The sequence below is a fragment of the Heterodontus francisci genome, chromosome 8 (assembly GCF_036365525.1).
Source record: "Heterodontus francisci isolate sHetFra1 chromosome 8, sHetFra1.hap1, whole genome shotgun sequence".
In the NCBI taxonomy this organism is placed as follows: domain Eukaryota; kingdom Metazoa; phylum Chordata; class Chondrichthyes; order Heterodontiformes; family Heterodontidae; genus Heterodontus; species Heterodontus francisci.
Genome location: NC_090378.1, coordinates 106,214,786 through 106,234,383, shown reverse-complemented (window position 1 = coordinate 106,234,383; position 19,598 = coordinate 106,214,786). Strand labels below are relative to the sequence as shown.

At 45.6% G+C, this 19,598-nt stretch overlaps 1 protein-coding gene across 1 annotated transcript in view; it reads left to right on the top strand.

Moving 5' to 3' along the window:
* The window catches only part of si:ch211-267e7.3 (ADAMTS-like protein 2), a 152,114-nt gene that overhangs the window by 12,768 nt on the left and 119,748 nt on the right, over positions 1–19,598 (top strand). Inside the window, exon 2 of the mRNA XM_068036528.1 lies at positions 402–539. Coding sequence (XP_067892629.1) covers positions 402–539 — 138 coding nt within the window. The remainder of the gene's footprint in view (positions 1–401; positions 540–19,598) is intronic.

The following is a 19,598-nucleotide window of genomic DNA, read 5'->3' as shown; positions in this document are numbered from 1 at the left end:
GGAGGGGGTTATAGAGATGGGGAGGGGCGAGTTTGAAGAAGAGCAGGGGAGTTCTTCCTGATGTCCTCGCCAATATTTTCCCCTCAACCAATGTCAATAGAGCAGTTTATCTGGTCATTATCACACTGCTGTTTATGGGACCTTTCTGTGTGCAAATTGGCTGCTGTGTTTCCTACATTACAGCATTGACAAGTCTTCAAAACTACTTAGTTGGCTGTAAAGGGCTTTGGGACAGCCAGAAGTTGTGAAAGGCACTATATAAATGCAACATCTTTCTTTATCCATGTGCTTTTTAGTGCCAGCTTCACTGCCTCTTCCTTAGCTATTGCATTTCTGGGTAATCGATCTACTAAATGGTTGATGGATGCAAACGGATGTTTTTCTTGTTTTTGTCAGGACAGTAGTGAAGTCACAGAGAAGGATCAAAGCAGCGAGGAGGACGTAGCTCAGTGGTGGGGAGAATGGAGTTCCTGGTCCACCTGCAGTCGGAGCTGTGGAGGAGGAGTCATGTCACAGGAGAGGCACTGTTTACACCAAAGGTAAGTGGTGAAGAGTTTTGCAGTTCAACTGTTTGCTGCTATTGCCCTTTTTTCCTATTATGGATCTGTGAAGCACTTTGTGACTTTTCTCATAGCTTTGAGGCATGATACAAATGCCAGTTGTTCTACAGAGGCAAAGCGTTGCACAGATTAAAAACACAGGTGACCACCCCAGACGGTTGGGGAAGATGGAAGCAATGTTTCACAAGGGCTGAAGTGAGCCGACTTGGCTGCTGATCACATTTCTTGGGTGATTGTGATGACACTTGCCAAACTCGTGACCACCACCACTTAGAAGGACAACGGTAGCAGGTGCATGGGAACACCACCATCTTCAAGTTCCGCTCCAAGTCACACACCATCCTGACTTGGAAATATATTGCCATTCCTTAATTGTTGGGTTAAAATCCTGCAGCTTCCTATCTAACGGCAACTTTACCACCAGGACTGCAGCAGTCCACTACCACCTGCTCAAGGGCAATAAATGCTGTCCTTGCCAGTGACACGTATATCCTGATAATATATATGTAGAAAAAATATGGTGCACCTTTGTTGGGACACCAGAATCATGTCCTATACTAGCTAATGTCTTTCTCGTGGCTCTCTCACTAACTAGAAAGTCATGTTAACCCAAATTCATCATAGTGTTTCTTGGTATGGATCCTTGCATCCCACTCCAGGTACTTGAGCACAAAATCTATGCTGATATTCTTATGCTGTACTGAAGGAGCATTGCACTGTTGGAGGGTCATAGAGAGATACAGCACTGAAACAGACCCTACAGCCCACCGAGTCTGTGCCAACCAACAACCACCCATTTATACTAATCCTACATTAATCCCATATTTCCTACCACATCCCCACCATTCTCTTACCACCTACCTACACTGGGGGCAATTTACAATGGCCAATTTACCTATCAACCTGCAGGTCTTTGGCTGTGGGAGGATACCAGAGCACCCAGAGAAAACCCACGCGGTCACAGAGAAAACTTGCAAACTCCGCACAGGCAGTACCCAGAACTGAACCCGGGTTGCTGAAGCTGTGAGGCTGCGGTGCTAACCACTGCGCCACTGTGTCGCCCATGCTGTCTTTTGACTGGGATGTGTTGTGACCAAGTGAGAAAGGGATCTAGGAGTTCCCTCTCAGCCTTTACCTGGTTTACCCGTAACAGGGTTTAATTTTAAAAACACTGTGTTTTAGCACCTCCACCCCCCCCCCCCCAGTGATTCCTTGTTCTTTGCTTTCCAATTGTATGGCAAAGAAATCAATCAGACAGATTTTCTTAGATTTAAACAAGAAAGGTGGAAATTTATTAACCTTAAACTCTAATTCGGTTAATGATTCTAAGTACGCGACGTAACCACAGCATGCATACGCGATAAACACAAGCAAAGATAGAGAGAGAAAAAGTAGAAAGAATAAAGGGGAAGCGTTTGAGGCAATAGCTGGGTTGTAATTACAGTCCTTTGAGTTCAATGTGGAGTCTTTGGTTCCCGGTCAGTCTTGCTGTTCGTTGGGGCCCAGGGCACCCTTTAACTTGTTTCGATGTAGGAGTCTTTACTCTCTTGAAGTTTAAGCAACTTCAGTGGGTCCAGAGGTTTGTGAGAAAGTGAGAAAGCGAGCTAGCCAGGAGAGAAGCTGTCTTGTTTCAGGTTCAGTTGCAATCTGCAGTCTGTCTTCAAACTGTCCTGTGTATAGTTCAAAAAGTCTGGGCCAGCAGGTTAGTCATGTGACCAGCTGGTTTAACCACTCCCGTGTTTGTGGATTCTCCATCTTAGCAGACCCTGGAATGCTGGCTTTCTTATACCTTCAATGTCTGGTGATCAAACTCCACTTGGGTTAGTTGGACCAGGGAGTAGTTGCTTTGTCTCTCCAAGCACAGTCTTAGTATGCAAGCATCCTCCAGCCAAATGTCTAGTGATCAAAATCCATTTGGGTTCATTGGACCAGGGAATAGTTGCTTTGTCTCTCCAAGCGCCATCTCTTAGTATGCAAATGTTCTCCAGCCAAATGTCTGGTGATCTCTTTAAACAAGTCATCTCTTCACTCCAGCCACAGTTAAAAAAAATAATGTTCATACGATGAAATTAATATGACTCATTCTTGGAAGGTGGGGGCCTTCATGACAGGACGTTAAACCAAGGCCTCAACTGTCCCTGAAGTGTATGGAAATGATCCCATGGTACTATTTTGAAGAAGAGTATGGGAGTTCTCTCCAGTGTCGTGGTCAGTATTTATCCTTCCACCAACGCCTAGAAAGAAATTATCTGATCATTATCACATTGTTGTTTGTGGGACCTTGCTGATCACAAATTGATTGCTGCATTTCCTACATTATAACAATGACTACGCTTTATAAAACTACCTCATTGGCTAAACGGTACTTTGGGGATGTCCTGAGGTGGGAAAAGGCACTATGGCAATACAAGTTTATCTATTTATTGACTGGACTTCTACTCTTTGGGCATTCAGGCTTTTTTAAAGCATAAGCATATTTAGATTTTACACCCCTTATTCCTGGTAGCGTTCTAGGTTTTGGAGTTTTGACTATTTTCTCCTTATACTTGTGGCTCTGCTGTTCTGCCCAGGTTTGTCTGTCAATGGAACTTTTTTTTCCCTGGTGGTCCTTGGCTAAGTGTGTTCCTGTTAGTCTTCTGATGGGAATGTATCTTTGTTCTCTTAGTTTTGAGAGAGGGTAGTATTACCTGATCAACTGTCTATCACTGCCTCTAATTAAAGAAAAGACCATCTGATATTGGTCCCCTTTCCAACAATGGCACCAAGATGTCATGTCAGGCCTACTACAGATGAATAAAAGCAAAATACTGCGGATGCTGGAAATCTGAAATAAAAACAAGAAATGCTGAAACCACTCAGTAGGTCTGGCAGCATCTGTGGAAAGAGAAGCAGAGTTAACGTTTCGGGTCAGTGACCCTTCATCGGAACCCCGATGAACGGTCACTGACCCGAAACGTTAACTCTGCTTCTCTTTCCACAGATGCTGCCAGACCTGCTGAGTGGTTCCAGCATTTCTTGTTTTTATTTCTACTACAGATGAAGCCTCGGATAACCCAAGGGATGAGGACCAAGAGGATAAGAGAGTAGGTGGTTGGTCTTTGTAGAAATAGGGTGGCCACCTTCCGCAATGGAAGTGACTGGCGCTAAAGGTGGGTCATTCCTGGGAAAGGCAGGGCGATCTCACCCACCTCCCCAGGTGAAGTTGGACGATCTTGAACTTTTTTCTTCCACTAGCACCTAGACAATCAACAAAAGAAGAAAGACTTAAGCTGCAACTTGACATAATGGACCAACTCATTACTCCAGTTGATATTGATGATTTTGTCCCTTTGTATTGGTGAAAGGATATGCCGTTTCAACCAAGTATAATGGGGGGAGTTGATTGGTTGATTAATACAATGTATTTGTATTCCTAAGGCAATAAATTAAGGGTAGTCAATTAAAAGAGTGCCTTGTGGACGGGCTCTCATTGACATGTTGACTTGATTCTACAACGCTTTAATTATATTTCTCTGAATCAGCATCTGTTCAAAGCACTGCCCCCACCCCCCCCCCCCCCCCCCCCAATGCCACTTGGTACACAATCCAGTTAACAAAGTCACTGTGTGCCTCAATGGCTTGCTCAGGATCCTACACCAATGGCACAGCATCTAGTACACTGTGCAAATCCCATGTTGCCGTATCAAAAAATGTCTGCTGAAATCAATATTTAAAACTAATGCCAACTTGGATAAAGCCAGCCAGGTGGCAGTTCTGTGCCATGTTGTAAAGGCTGTGATGTTGGTCCATGTTTCATCCGTCTGGCTGGTATTTCCTTTGCGTCCAATTCCCCAACTGGAACATAGTGTTATCAGGGGAGGGGTTGGGGATATCACATGGGTGCAGTAACTACATTCTGCCCCCTTACCATTGGTACACCAGTGAGTTCACTATTCCGTCACCTGTTCTCAGATAAATCGTCGGTCTGTTCCCTGAGGCTGCCTCCTGCTCTTGGTGAAGCTTAACAAGGACAAATGAAAATGACCAAAATGAGGGTTTATAAAATCATAAGTGACTTAACTGCAGGATCTTTGGCTAACTCAAGTGGTTCCCATTTGAGGCCCTGCAGGATTTGTAACCACTTCCAGTGGCTGCAAAATCAAAATAAATTAACTGTATCCAGAAGTGAGAATGTAAACACCAAAACAGTGAAACATCAGAAATAGTAGATTCCTGCATCCCTGACCCAGTTGATTTTGTATGTCTTCAGTAAGTAAATTACAGAATAGGACAGTCTAGCTCAAGGCCTTGCTACACGCACTCATTCAGAGTCTTAAACCATGCTGGATCATATATGATCTTTTTGGTTGTTTTTCTCTCTGTAGTCCCTGAAGCATGTGCAAGCAATCAGAGCAGCCATAACAAGCCAATGATGTCTCGTTCTGTTTCCTAGTCTTACTTGGCACTTTGTTGGTGCCCCAACATCCTCACCGTCCTGTTTACCTTCTACCTGGAGTGACCCAAATGCAGGATCCCACTGCTCGGTTAACACCTCGTCTCTGATCTTGATCATCGGGTGCTGCCTGACATAGATTCAGCTGTGGCTCAGTTGGCAGTACTCTCACCTCTTCAGTTGGTAGGTGTTAGGTTCAAGTCCTGTTCTGGAGACTTGAGTACATAGTCCAGGCTGATGCTTCAGTGTAGTGCAGCAGGAGTGTTGTATTGAATGGCAGAACAGGTTTGAGGGGTTAAATGGCTGGTTCCTGTTCTACTGTGGACATATGAACTGGGAGCAGGTGTAGGCATCAATTGATAAGATCGTGGCTGATCTGGTTGTGTCCTCAACTCTACTTTCCTGTTGACCTGCTATAACCTTTGACGCACTTGTCACTCAAGAATCTATCCAACTCAATTTTAAAAATATTCAATTACCTTGTCTCCACTGCTCTCTGGGGAAGAGAATTCTACATACTAACAACCCTCGGAGCAAAATAGTTCTCATCTTCATCTTAAATGGGAAATCCTTAATTTTTAAACTGTGTCCCTTAGTTCTAGTCTCTCCCATAAGGGGAAACATCCTTCCAGTATCCACCCTGTCAAGTCCCCTCAGGATCTTGTATGTTTCAATAAGATCACCTCTCATTCTTCTAAACTCCAATTTGATACAGGCTCAATCTGTCCATAAGATAACCCTTTCATTCCAGGAATCAGTTGAGTGAATCTTCTCTGAACTGCTTCTAATGCAATTATATCCTTTCTTAAGTAAGGAGACCAAAACTATACGTAGTACTCCAGATGTGGTCTCACCAATGCCCTGTGCAACTGTAGCAAAAGTTCCCTACTTTTATATTCCATTTCCCCTTGCAATAAATGACAACATTCCATTTGCCTTCCTAATCATTTACTGTACCTGCAAAGTAACTTTTTGTGAATCATGTACCAGGACACCCAGATCCCTCTGTACCCCAGAGTTCTGTAATCTCTCTCCATTTAAATAATATACTGATTTTCCATTCTTCCAGCCAAAGTGGACAAGTTCACATTATCCCACATAATACTTCATCTGCCAAATTTTTGCCCACTCACTTAATCCATCTATATCCCTTTGTAGATTCTTTATGTCCTCTTCACAACTTACTCTCCTACCTATCTTTTTGTCATCAGCAAATTTAGCAACCATACATTCGATTCCTTCATCCAAATCATTGATATAGATTGTAAATAGTTGAGGCCCCAGCATTGATCCCTGTTGCACTCCACTAGATACAGCTTGCCAACCTGAAAATGTGCCATTTATCCTTACTCTCTGCTTCCTGTTAGCTAACTAATCCTCTATCCATGCTAATATGTTAGCCCCTACACCATGAGTTCTTATTTTGTGTAGTAACCTTTGATGTGGCACCTTATCAAATGTCATTTGGAAATCCAAGAACACCACATCTACAGGTTCCACCTTGCTTGTTACTTCTTCAAAGAAGTCTAATAAATCAGTCAAACATGATTTCTCTTTCTGGGAGGGTGGTAGATACAGGTTGCCTCACATCCTTTAAAAAGTACCTGGATGAGCACTTGGCACATCATAACATTCAAGGCTATGGGCCAAGTGCTGGCAAATGGGATTAGGTAGACAGGTCAGGTGTCTTCAATGCATCGGTGCAGACTCGATGGGCCGAAGGGCCTCTCCACTCTATTATTCTGTGATTCTGAAAACCATGTTGACTCTGCTTGATTGCATTGAGATTTTCTAAGTTCCCTGCCATAACCTTCTTAATAGTTTCTCGCCTTTTTCCTATGACAGATGTTAGGCTAACTGGCCTGTAGTTTCCTGCTTTCTATGTCCCTCTTTTCTTGAAAAGAGGAGTTACATTTATGATTTTCCAATCTGGAACCTTTCCAGAATCTAAGGAATTTTGGAAAATTACAACCAATGTATCTACTATCTCAGCAGCTGCTACTTTTAAGACCCTAGGATCAAGTCCATCAGTTTCTGGGGAATTGTCAGCCTTTCATTCTTAAAGTTTTCTCAGTACCCTTTCCCTGGTGATTGTGATTGTTTTAAGTTTTAAGTTCCTCTCTCCCTTTCACCTCTTGATGTACAAGTATTTCTGGGATGTTACTTGTGTCTTCTACAGTGAAGACTTCCGCGTTCTGGGGTGTCGAACTTCAAATGAGATGTTAAATAGGTAGATGGAGTTTTGATTTAGGTAGCTGTTAACAATACAATGGCACTTTTCTAGGAAGAGTACTGTTTTGGGAGATCCTCAGGATGAGAAAATTCTTTCTCTAGTATTGAGTCAACAGATCTAACTTTAAAATTATAATTTGTTTTCCTTGCCGCTTGCCTTTTTATAGGGCAGTCTGACCACCCTCCCAGATTTGTTTAGATTGCACCTTCTTCTGTTTGGGTAGCTATTTTCCTGTTGAATTTGGCCTGTTTACACTATCCAGAGACAAGGCACTACAAACAGTACAGGAAGGTGGTCAGTGTCTTGACATTAGCATGTCTGTCAACAATACATACCCCCAGTATATTAATAGGACACAGGTACCAGTGGTACATTTTTTATCCTCCCACCCTATTTCTCCCTGATTAGGTCCTCACTATTACCCTCTAAGGGTGATGTTTGCCTTGCTGGAGCCCAAGTACACAGTGGCGCAGTGGTTAGCACCGCAGCCTCACAGCTCCAGCGACCCGGGTTCCGTTCTGGGTACTGCCTGTGCGGAGTTTGCAAGTTCTCCCTGTGACTGCGTGGGTTTCCGCTGGGTGCCCTGGTTTCCTCCCACAGCTAAAGACTTGCAGGTTGATAGGTAAATTGACCATTGTAAATTGCCCCTAGTGTAGGTAGGTGGTAGGAGAATGGTGGGGATGTGGTAGAGAATATGGAGTTAATGTAGGATTAATTTAAATGGGTGGTTGTTGGTCGGCACAGACTTGGTGGGCTGAAGGGCCTGTTTCAGTGCTAATTCTCTAAATAAAAAAAAAGGTTTAGTTTGGGGGCCCTACATTTCACTAGACAATGATACCGACTGAACTACTTAATCTGGGGTTGATTCTGAAAAGGCATATGTGGATCTGCTCGGGGCCCTGTGCAATTGCACAGCTTAAAGAAAGACTGGGGTGTGGGGACTCCTAAATCAAAGCTGTAAGTAATGACTTTCAAATAATAAGCTTACTGCCCTTTTCTTCTGTGCTGTGGAATTTGCCTTGCAATGATTGAGGAAAGAAAGAACTTGGATTTATATACCACCTTTCATGACCTCTGATGTCTCAAAGTGATTACGCTTTTGAAGTGGGCACTGTTGTAATGTCGGAAACGCAGCAGGCAAATCACACACAGCAAGATGCCCCAAACAACAATGTGATAATAACCAGATCATCTGTTTTTAGTGATGTTTGTTGAGAGATAAATATTGGCCAGGACACCAGGGAGAACTCCCCTGCTTTTCTTCAAAATAGTTCCATGGGATTTTTTAGGTCCACATGAGAGGTTTAATGTCCCATCTGAAAGATGGCACCTCCAAAAGCTGGCAATTCCTCAGTCCTGCACTGGGAGCATCAGTCTAGATCAGGGTTGTCCAATATACGGCCTGCAGGCCAGAATCCGCTCTGCCAAAGTTTTCAATCCGACTCACCAGTCCTTCGTAACTTGTGAACAGAAAAGGGTGAGATTGATTTTGTTCCATTTGTATGCCCCAGTTGTTAGCAGTAAGTGAGCGGAGAGTTGGTGTAGTGCAGCCTCTAACTGAGCAATCACTAGTCGTAGAGAGCACACAGTGATGGAGGGGGCGGTGAGCATGCAGAGACGGTGGGTGAGCACGCAGTGACGGTGGGGGGGGGGGGATGCGTGAGCACGCAGTGACGGTGGGGGGAGTGAGCACGCAGAGATGGTGGTGGGGGGGGTGAGCACGCAGAGATGGTTGGAAGGGGTGAGCACGCAGAGACGGTTGGGGGGGGGGGGCTTGAGCACACAGACGGTTGGGGGGGGGGGTTGAGCACGCAATGACGGTGGTGGGCGGAGTGAGCATGCAGAGACGGTTGGGGGGGAGGGGTGAGCACGCAGTGACAGTGGGGGGGGATGCGGTGAGCACGCAGAGACGGTGGGGAGGGGGTGAACAGGCAGAGACGGGGGTGCTGAGCACGCAGAGATGGTGGGGGAGGAGGGTGAGCACGCAGAGACGGTGGTGGGGGGCGGCGAGCACGCAGCGACAGAGGGGGGGCTGCTGAGCACGCGGAGACAGCGGGGAGGGGGGGAGCACGCGGAGACGGCGGGGGAGGTGGGGGGGAGCACGCGGAGACGGCGGGGGAGGTGGGGTGGAGCACGCGGAGACGGCGGGGGAGGTGGGGGGGAGCACGCGGAGACGGCGGGGGAGGGGGGGGCGAGCACGCGGAGACAGGAGCGTTTCTGGCAGAGGACGATGATGCGTGATTCAGAGTGCGGGGCCTTGCCTAGCGGCAGGATGTTTCCGCTCCTGTGCATGGTGGGCGAAGGGAGGAATTGTCGGAAAAAGAGAGGTTAGTAATTTTTTTTACCCAGTATGCTCTATTTCTAAAGCCTTTATCTTCCTGAAATTTACTCACCGTGCCCCTTTGAGGACAAAAATTGTAATGTGGCCCCTCACATGAAAAGACTGGACACCCAAGGTTGGTCTAGATTTTGTGCTCAAGTCTCTGGAGTGGGACTTGAGCCCACAGCCTTCTGACTTAGAGGTTTGAATATTCCCAACTGAGCCAGGACTGACACTGAAATTGTTATTACAGAATTAGTGGTTGAGGCTTCTGGGAGTGGTTCTGTGCTACAAACAGAACAGGAACACCCACAGCAGGGTCAAATTTACAAAAAATATTCAAGTGACTTCCAGGTCCAAATGGGATGAATTTGCTGTTGAGAATGTAGACTTTGCTACTTCATTGTTCTTCAGGAATGATTCTGTGTCTCTTGTGTGAAACATAAAAGACTTTGTGTGGTGTGATTGATCAGCTAATGTCGAGTCATGTTTCATTCTCCACCGATCTGCTGACACTCTTTATTGCCTGGCAGAACATGCCCCACGCCAGCTAGTGACCTGAGTCTGTAACCCAATGCTTGGAAGTTGCTGCTTGAATAGCTTTGGTGCTTTGAAGAGCAGCAGAGAGGGATTACTGCCTGAGCCAGCTCTGCTTTTAATTTACCAACCCGACTTGTACAAGGGGTGGAATTCTTGGTATTACTGTTGCTGCAGTTACTTTTTTTTTAAAAAAGGAAGCCTGCGAATCTTTTTAATTGGATATTAATTTCTTTGTACAGTCTCATCACTTGCAATGGATTCTGAATTGGTGTCACTGTGGGCCCCAGTTTCACAGCCAGCTTGCTCGCGCTCTCTCTCTCTTTGCACTTGTGTGACTCCAATATGAAAGCCTTGTTATGGATATTGGACTAATGACTCAGGTTGTGAGTTCATATCCCATTGAGCCACGTTATGAAATTGAATTCAGTAAGTCTGGTAATTTAAGGGCTAGCACTAGAGGGAAAAAATGACCAGGAATGCTTCCATCTGGAATGCTGTCAAGCCCCAACTGGGTCACTGACTGGTCCTTCAGAGAAGGTGAACCTGCTTACCCTTACATATGGCTGCAATCCCACACTCTGTAGTCGACTCTTAATGACCTTGGGGCATCTGGGGATGGGCATTTTGCCAGTGGCACCCACATCCTGAGAACCAGTAGTCAATTAAGAACGCAGTAAAGTCTGTCCCAGTCAATACTCTCAGCATGGATAGTAACAAGAATGCTATTGCACAGGCACATCCAGGTTGGGATCAACTGCACCGTTCATTTCAGGTTGCAGGATCTTCCCTTGAACAACAACTTGTATTTATATAGCGCCTTTATGATAGTAAATTATCTGAAAACGAGAGCATTAGCGGTCAAAGTTTGACACTAAGGCACATGAGATATTAGGATAGATGACCAAATGCCTGGTCAAAGAGGAAGATTTTAAAGAGTGTCTTAACAGGGCATAGTTCAGGGAAGGAACCCCAGTGCATAGTGCCTAGGTAGCCGAAAGCATAGCTGCCAATGGAAGGGTGATGGAAAGCAGGGATGCACAAGAGGCCAAAGTTCGAGGAACATAGACCTCTCGGAGGGTTGCAGGCAATGTTTCTGTTAAACTGTATGCATGCATGGCTGTGCAGTGGCCTGGAAGGTACCGTGCAGGCTTTGTTCGCTTGCACAATCAGTATTGAAATGTGGGAGTCTCTGTCAGGGCTATTAAGTACATCCTCCTTGTTGCAGCAGGAAGACCATGATTTGGTGGCTATGGAGTGTTAGAGATTAGATAGAAACAGCCCATTCGGGCCAACTGGTCTACGTATTTATGCTCAATGTGTGCCCTCTCCCACCCCTCTTCATACAAACATACGAATTAGGAGCAGGAGTAGACCACTCGGCCCATCGAGCCTGTTCCACCATTCAATAATATCATGGCTGATCTGATTGTAACCTCAACTCCAAATTCCTGCCTACCTCTGATAACCTTTTACCCCTTTGCTTATCAAGAATCTATCTAACTCTGCCTTGCCTTAAAAATATTTAAAGACTGTGCTTCCACTGCCTTTTGAGGAAGAGATTTCCAAAGACTCATGACCCTCTGAGAGAAAAAAAATTCTCCTAATCTCTGAATTAAATGGGCAACCCCTTAATTTTAAACAGTGACCCCTGGTTCTGGATTCTCCCACAAGAGGAAACATCCTTTCCACTTCCACCCTGTCAAGACCCCTCAGGATCTTATATGTTTCAATCAAGTCGCCTCTTACTCTTCTAAACTCCAGTGGATACAAGCCTAGCCTGTCCAGCCTTTCCTCAGAAGACAACCCGCCTATTCCAGATATTAGTCTAGTAAACCTTCTGTGAACTGCTTCCAATGCATTTACATCCTTGCATAAATAAGGAGACCAATACTGTACACAGTACTCCAGATGTGGTCTCATCTAACCCTATCAGCAAATCCTTCTACTCCTTTCTCCCTCATGCTTACCTAGCTTCCCCTTAAATGCATCTATATGGTTCACCTCAATTACTCCTTGTGGTAACCATATTATTACCACTCTTTGGGCCAAGAAGTTTCTCCTGAATTACCTATTGGATGCATTAGTGACTTTTGTATTTATGGCCTCGGGTTCTGGTCTCCCCCAAAACATCATCTCTACATCCATCCTATCGAACCCTTTTATAATCTTAAAGATCTCTGTTAAGTCATTCTAAATCCTGAGGTTACAGCAGGTGCTTCTCAGGGACGTAATTCGACAAAAGTAGGGAATGACGAAGAGGAGATATTACGAAGGGTGACCAAAAGCTTGGATAAAAAGGTGGGTGCTAAGGTGGCTCTTAAAGAAGGAGAGGAAGTTAGAGAGATTTAAGGATGGAATTCAAGAGCATGAGGCCTAGATAGCTGTAGCACAGCCACTAACGATGGGACAACAGGAAGGGAAATGTGCAACATTCAATGTTTGGATAGGTAAGAGTGGGACAAAGTGAGAGTAGTCCCACTGAGCTGGACAACAGGAGACTGGAGTTGGAGGAGGACAATGTGCTTGACCATAACAAAAGCTGCAAAGAGGATAAGGAGGGATCGTTCAACCGTCACATAGGATGTAATTTGTGTCTTTAGATGGAGCCATTTCAATGCTGTTGCAGAGGTGGAATCCAGGTTGGAGAGGTTCAAACTTGCAGTTACAGGAAAGGTGGGCATTGACCTTGGAGGTGACAACACATTGAAAGACTTTTGAGAGGGAAGGTTTTGAGTTTGCAAAGGCAGAGTGGTTGAGGTTGGACTTTTGGGGGGCATGGTGTTTGTGGTTTTGAAAGGTGTGGATACAACACCTGAGGAGAGCGAGCCATCTACAATGTAGTTGAACATCCTGCTGACTCTGCCTATTAAACAGCTTATATTTATATAGCGCCTTTAATCTAATAAAACATCCAAGATGCATTTCAGGAATTTTATAAAACAAAGCAGGACACTGAACTGAATGGGTTTTTGGGTCAGATGACCAAAAGTTTGATTGAAGTGGTAGATTTTAAGGAGTGTTTCAAAGGAGGAAAGTGAGGCGGAGAGGTTTAGGGAGGGAATTCCAGAATCTAGGGCCCAGGCAGCTGAAGGCATGCCACCGCTGGTGGAGCAATTAAAATTGGGAATGCTCAAGAGGTCAGAATTAGATGAAGGCAGATATCTTGGAGGGTGTGGGGCTGGAGGAGATTACAGAGATATGGAGGGGAGTGGCCATGTAGTAGTTTGCAAGGGCGGTAGGGTCAAGGATATGCCTTTGAGGAGAGGGATGATGTCTGTGGATTTGAAGGGGAAAGAGGAACAACAGCTGACGAGAGAGAACTGATAATATCAGCTAACATGGGGATCAGGTGGGGATGTTTGTTGGTCAGCAGTTTAGTGGGAATAGGATTGAGGGATCAGGGGGTGGGTCTTCTGGACAAGATGAGCTCAAAGAGCTTGAGGGTAGATAGGAGAGAAAGATGCGGGTTCAGGGCTAGGGCAGGGGAAGTAAAGTTTGGTCAGGAGAGCTAGTGAAAGGGAGGGACGCAGCAGAGGCAACTGATTGGGTGCTCTTAATCTTGATGACAAAGAAGTCCATGAGCTCATCACACTCGGGGAGGCGGTGATGTAATGGTAATGTCATTAAACTAGTAATCTAGAGTCCAGGTTAATGCTCTGGGGCCAGGGGTTCAAATCCCACCACGGCAGATTGTGAAATTTGAATTCGATTAATAAATCTGGAATTAAAAGCTAGTCTAATGGTGACCATGAAACTATTGTCGATTGTTGTAAAACCCATTTGGCTCATTAATGCCCTTTAGGGAATGAAATCTGCTGGTCTGGCCTAATTGTGATTCCAGACACCCAGTAATGTAGTTGACTCTTAAATGCCTTCTGAAATAGCTGAGCAAGTCACTCAGTTCAAGGGCAGTTAGGGATGGGCAACAAATGCTGGCCTAGTCAGTCACGCCCACATCCCTCAAATGAATTTTAAAAAAAATTGTTGGAGGTGAGGGTGGAGGGGACAAGTTTAAGACAGTACAGAAAAGAAGCCGGGGCTTATCTTTGCATTCCAAGATCCTGGAACAGTGAGTAGTTTTAGCAGACAACAGCAGGACCAGATCGTGTTCTATGTTGTCCAGCCAGATCTGGTGGTGGATGGCTAAAACTAGTTGTCCACCATATCCTTTCCAGTCTGTGTCCCTTGGACTTAAAGGAGCGGTGATGAGGGCTGTACTGGGGAAATGGCCAGTGTGAGAGAGTTAATGGTTTCATTGGGGACGAAGGCATCAAAGGTGGAGGTGAAGCTGCAGTTGAAGAAATCAGTAGCTGCAGAAATGTGGTGAACAGAGGGCCAGAGGCGAGACAGTTGGGACTTTGAGAATGCAGTTGAAATTGAATTGGGGGATAGTTTTTTCCAGGGACAGATACAGAAGGAGGTCGAGTTGGTGCATGGGAGGGAGTTGTGGGTAGAGAGTGATACAAGGAAGTGATCAGAGATGGCCTTATCGGCAATTGCTACAATGGGACTAGCAAGACCACGTGAGTTGGCAAGGTCAAGGGGAGGGCTGTGAAATGGGTTGGGGAGTTTACATGAGGGAGAGATTTAAGGAGTATAAGAGGGCAGTGAACTCAGAAGAGAGAGAGAACATGATGAGTTGAGATTGAAATCACCAAAGATAAGAAGCCATTCAGTGACAGGGGTTGGCAATGTGTCTGTACACGGACACCAGTGTATTTTGAGGTCTGTGTTGATTTTAAATGTCTTGCTCCAAATCTTTAAACTTGTGCTTGGAGCAAGACGCTTAAAATTACCAAGAGCTAAAGCAATTGGAAAGTGGCAGGGCATTGGCAGCACCCACCTCTCCTAGTGGGGCAGCTTGCCGGCCTGTGACCGGAGAGCGCTTGGTGCCGGCCTGTGACTGGAGCATGCGCAGTGTGGGTGCTGAAGCTGGACGGAGGCGGTCGTGTCGTATCTGCAGCTGGTGACAAACCACTGAGGGCACGAGAGGAATGGAGCCGGCTGGTGGGTGGGGAGGAATGGAGCCAGTGGGTGGCCAGGGACCCTGCTTAAACACCCAGTGTAGGCCTCAAACACCCCCAATAAGAAATTACTTGTCCTGCGTTTGCACTGAGCGGGACAGCGGTTGTTGAGCTTCTTCCAGTTAACGGCTGTCAGCTTTCTAGCTCTTTTCGAGGAACTAAGGATTAATAATGTCGAACATCAAACTGCAAAACTTTAAAGGAAACTTAGCTCAGTTATAAAGGAGCCTGGGGACTGGAGGGGGGAACCAGAACAGGTGGGTGGATGTGTGTGTGTGTGTGTGAACACCTGGAAAGAGGGAGAGCAAGTGATGCAGAGCTACTGCATAAGGTAAAAATTCCTTTAATTAAAAAAAAACCCTCCATTCGAAACAAACTAGAAACTCCTCAAAAATATTGGTTTAACATAATAGAAAGGCGGAGGATGGGAAGTTGAGTAAATGAGCCGTTTCACAAAGAATGCGGCAATATTGCACACGTTCTGGTGTTAGACTTTGCGAAGGGCATGAGTATACACAGTTATATCATCTTCAATTTTTGGATGAGAACACATTTATAATGTCTAACGTGCATTAGGTGTCCTCAATGACCAGAGACGGACTCGGGAGGCATCTGTGAATTTTAGTTTTGTGTTTGTTTTTCCTATTTTCTATTTCTTACCTGTGAAAAAACATGGTGTCGAATTTGAAAAAAGATCATTCAACCCAGCTTGGGAAAGAGACTGTTACTACTTACAGTCCTGGTTTTTATTTTGTAATGGTTTCACTGGCTGGTTACATGCTAATGCAATGTTATCACGTGGTGTCAACAAAAGTAATTTGCATTGGTCACTGTTTTGCTTGCTAGCTAGCTAATACAGTTGTGCTGCTCTCTACTGATTTTTGTATGCTTCGCTACTTTATTTATCGGGACAAATGTGTTTTAAATCAGACTGTTTTCTTAGCATTAGGTTGGCTATACGCTTTATATACAGGTTAATAGCCCCCTTGTCTGTGTCTGTCAATGTTGTCAATTGTTCGTGGTGCCACATGTTGGTGCCTATTCCTGTTCAGTGCAGAGGCTGAGAGGAAAGCAGTGAAGATAACTTGGTGAGAAGTTTCATTTAAGCTGACCTATGAAGAATGTAAAGGATTGGAGGTCCACCTGGGTCCAAAGAGCCTTACCATAGCACAAATTAGTGGCTTCATGAGGGGACAGAGGCAAATTGAGGAAATGTATTTAATAATATCTATTAACTAGTCTCTGTCGCCTGGAGCCTACTCAGGAGCTGCACGGCTAGTAAAGGGGAGCTGTATTTTAGTCACCAACTATATTCCAACCAGAATGGTTATAGCTCCTTTTAAGGAGCATCTCATAAGATTCTTCAGTCTTTCAGACTGTGAGAAATGAATCACATGCCTCATTAAGGAAAATGAGGCATATTCTAGTTCCAAGAAAGGTGCTGGAGTGTTTCGTTCAAAACCTGCTACACTGCTTGAAAGCTTTGGTATATCTAAGGTAGATGGAAGTAGTTTTACCACTGGTGCTTCTGTGGTATTATAGAGGTGCTATGTCCAAGTGCTGACCCTTCCTTATCCCAGTAGCACAATCTGAGACCTATGAAATTGCGAGCCTAAGATTCTGCTATAGGAACAGGAGTGGGCCATGCAGCCCCTTGATCCTGCTCTGCCATTCATTTAGACTATAACTGGAGGATGTGCACCTCAGTTCCTTTCACCTACCTTTGACATATTTCTTGATACCCTGATCTGCCAAAAATCTATCTCTCTCATTCTTGAAAGCTTCAATTGACCCAGCATCCACAGACATGAGTTCAATTCCCACCACAATAGCTGGGGAATTTAAATTGAGTTAATTAAAACTACTCAATTGCCTTAAAAACCCATCTGGTTCACTAATATCCTTCAGTGAAGGAAATCTGCCATCCTCATCAGGTCTGGCCTCTGACTCCAGAACCACAGCATTCTGGTTGACTCTTATCTTCCCTCTGAACTGGCCTAGCAGCCCACTCATTTGTATCCAGACCACTACAAAATCTATAACGAATAGAAGCAGATGGGCCACCCAGCATCGATATGATCACTGGATTCAGACACAATGAAGGCACACCCAGTCTAGTCGACCCTGCAAAGTCCTCCTCACTAATATCTGGGGATTTGTGAAAAAATTGGGAGAGCTGTCCCACATACCAGTTAATCAACAGCCTGGCATAGTCATACTCATCGAATCATACCTTACAGACAATGTCCCAGATTCCTCCATTGCCATTCCTGCGTATGTCCTGTCTCACCAGCACAGTGATATACAGTGGGGAGTGGCCCTGGGAGTCCTCAACATTGACTCCTGACCCATTGAGGTCTCATGGCATCAGGTCAAACATGAGCAAAGAAAACCTCCTGCTGATTACCACCTACTGCCCCCACGTCAGCTGATGAGTCAGTGCTCCCCCTGTTGATCACCACTTGGAAGAAATACCGAGGGTAGCAAGGGCACAAAATGTACTCTGGGTGGGGGACCAATGTCCATCACCAAGAGTGGCTCAGTAGCACCACTCCTAACCAGCTGGTGAGTCCTAAATGATATAGCTGCTAGACTGGGTTTGCGGCAAGTGGTGGGCAAACCAACTAGAGGGGAAAAAAACCTATTTGACTTTGTCCTCACCAATCTACCTGTCCCAGATCCATCTGTGCATGACAATATTAGTAAGAGTGACCACCGTTCAGTTCTTGTGGAGCCAAGTCCCATCTTGTGTGGCACTACCCCTGTGCTAAATGGGTGAGACTCAGACAGATCTAGTTGCTCAAAACTGGGTATCCTCGAGGCCCTGTGGGCCATCAGCAGAGGCAAAATTGTATTCCACCACAATTACCAAACTGTTCCAGTATAGCTACAACTATTGGGCGGCGCAGTGGTTAGCACCGCAGCCTCACAGCTCCAGCGACCCGGGTTAGGTTCTGGGTACTGCCTGTGCGGAGTTTGCAAGTTCTCCCTGTGACTGCGTGGGTTTCCGCCGGGTGCTCCGGTTTCGTCCCACAGCCAAAGACTTGCAGGTTGATAGGTAAATTGGCCATTGTAAATTGCCCCTATTGTAGGTATTTGGCAAGAGAATTGAGGGAAGGTGGGGATGTGGTAGGGGACATGGGATTAATGTAGGATTAGTATAAATGGGTGGTTGATGGTCGGCACAGACTTGGTGGGCCGAAGAGCCTGTTTCAGTGCTGTATCTCTCTATGACTCTATCACTGTCATCAACCTGAAAATGTAGAAAAAACACAGGCCAAATCCAATCCAGCCAATTACAGCCCCACCAGTTCACTCTCAATCAACAGTGCGATCAAATAACACTTACTCAGCAATAACCTGCTCACTGATGCTCAATATGGGTTCTGCCACAATGTGGGGGTGGGGGTGTTGGTGGCAGAGGTGGGGGAAATTTGTCCACTGGTTGAAATCGTATCTAGCACAGTGGAAAATGGTTGTCGTTATTGGAGGCCAATCATCTGAGCCCCAGAACATCACTACAAAAGTTCCTCAGGGCCAACTATCTTCAGCTGCTTCATTAATGACCTTCCCTCCATCATAAGATCAAAAGTGGAGATGTTTGCTGATGATTGCAGAGTGTTCAGTTGCATTTACAACTCTTCAGATACTGAAGCAGTCCATGCCTACATGCAGCAAGACCTGGACAACATTCAGGCTTGGGCTGATAAGTGGCAAGTAACATTTACACCACAGTAGTTCTCAGCAATGACCATCTCCAACAAGAGAGAATGTAATCACTTCCCCTTTACATTTAATGGCATGAACATTGTCAAATCCCTCACCATCAACATCCTGGGGTTACCAATGGACCAACCACATAATTACTGTGGCTATAAGAACAGGTCTGAAGCTGGAAATTCTGCAGCGAGTAACTCACCACCTGACTCCCTAAAGTCTTTCCGCCAGCTACAAGGTGCAAGGCAGGAGTGTGATAGGATACTCCCCACTTGCCTGGATGGGTGCAGCTCCAACAACACTCAAGAAGCTCGACACCATCCAGGATAAAGCAGCCCACTTGATTGGCATCCCATCCACTACCTGAAACATTCACTCCCTCCACCACTGACGCACAGTGGCAGCAGTGTGTACCATCTACAGGTTGCACTGCAGCAACTCGCCGAGGCTCCTTGGACAGCACCTTCCAAACCTGCGAGTGTAGTATAGACCCTGGTCTTCTGCACTCTGAATTACAGTGGCACCTAATGTACCTGGACTTGTGGATCTATGGGTTTGGCCGAGGGGGAAAATTTCCCTTGTGTGTTCTGTATATTGAGATCATGAACCTCTGCTTTATAAGGGGGTTTAGGGTTTTGTTCCGCATTAGGGGACAGTGGAAATCAATCCCCCACCTCCCCCCCCCCCCCCCCCACCCCGACCCCGCTCTCCCCTATGCACGGAGAGAAATTAGTGTGCAAACTGATCTGAGATGCTGTCTTGCAGCATTGCA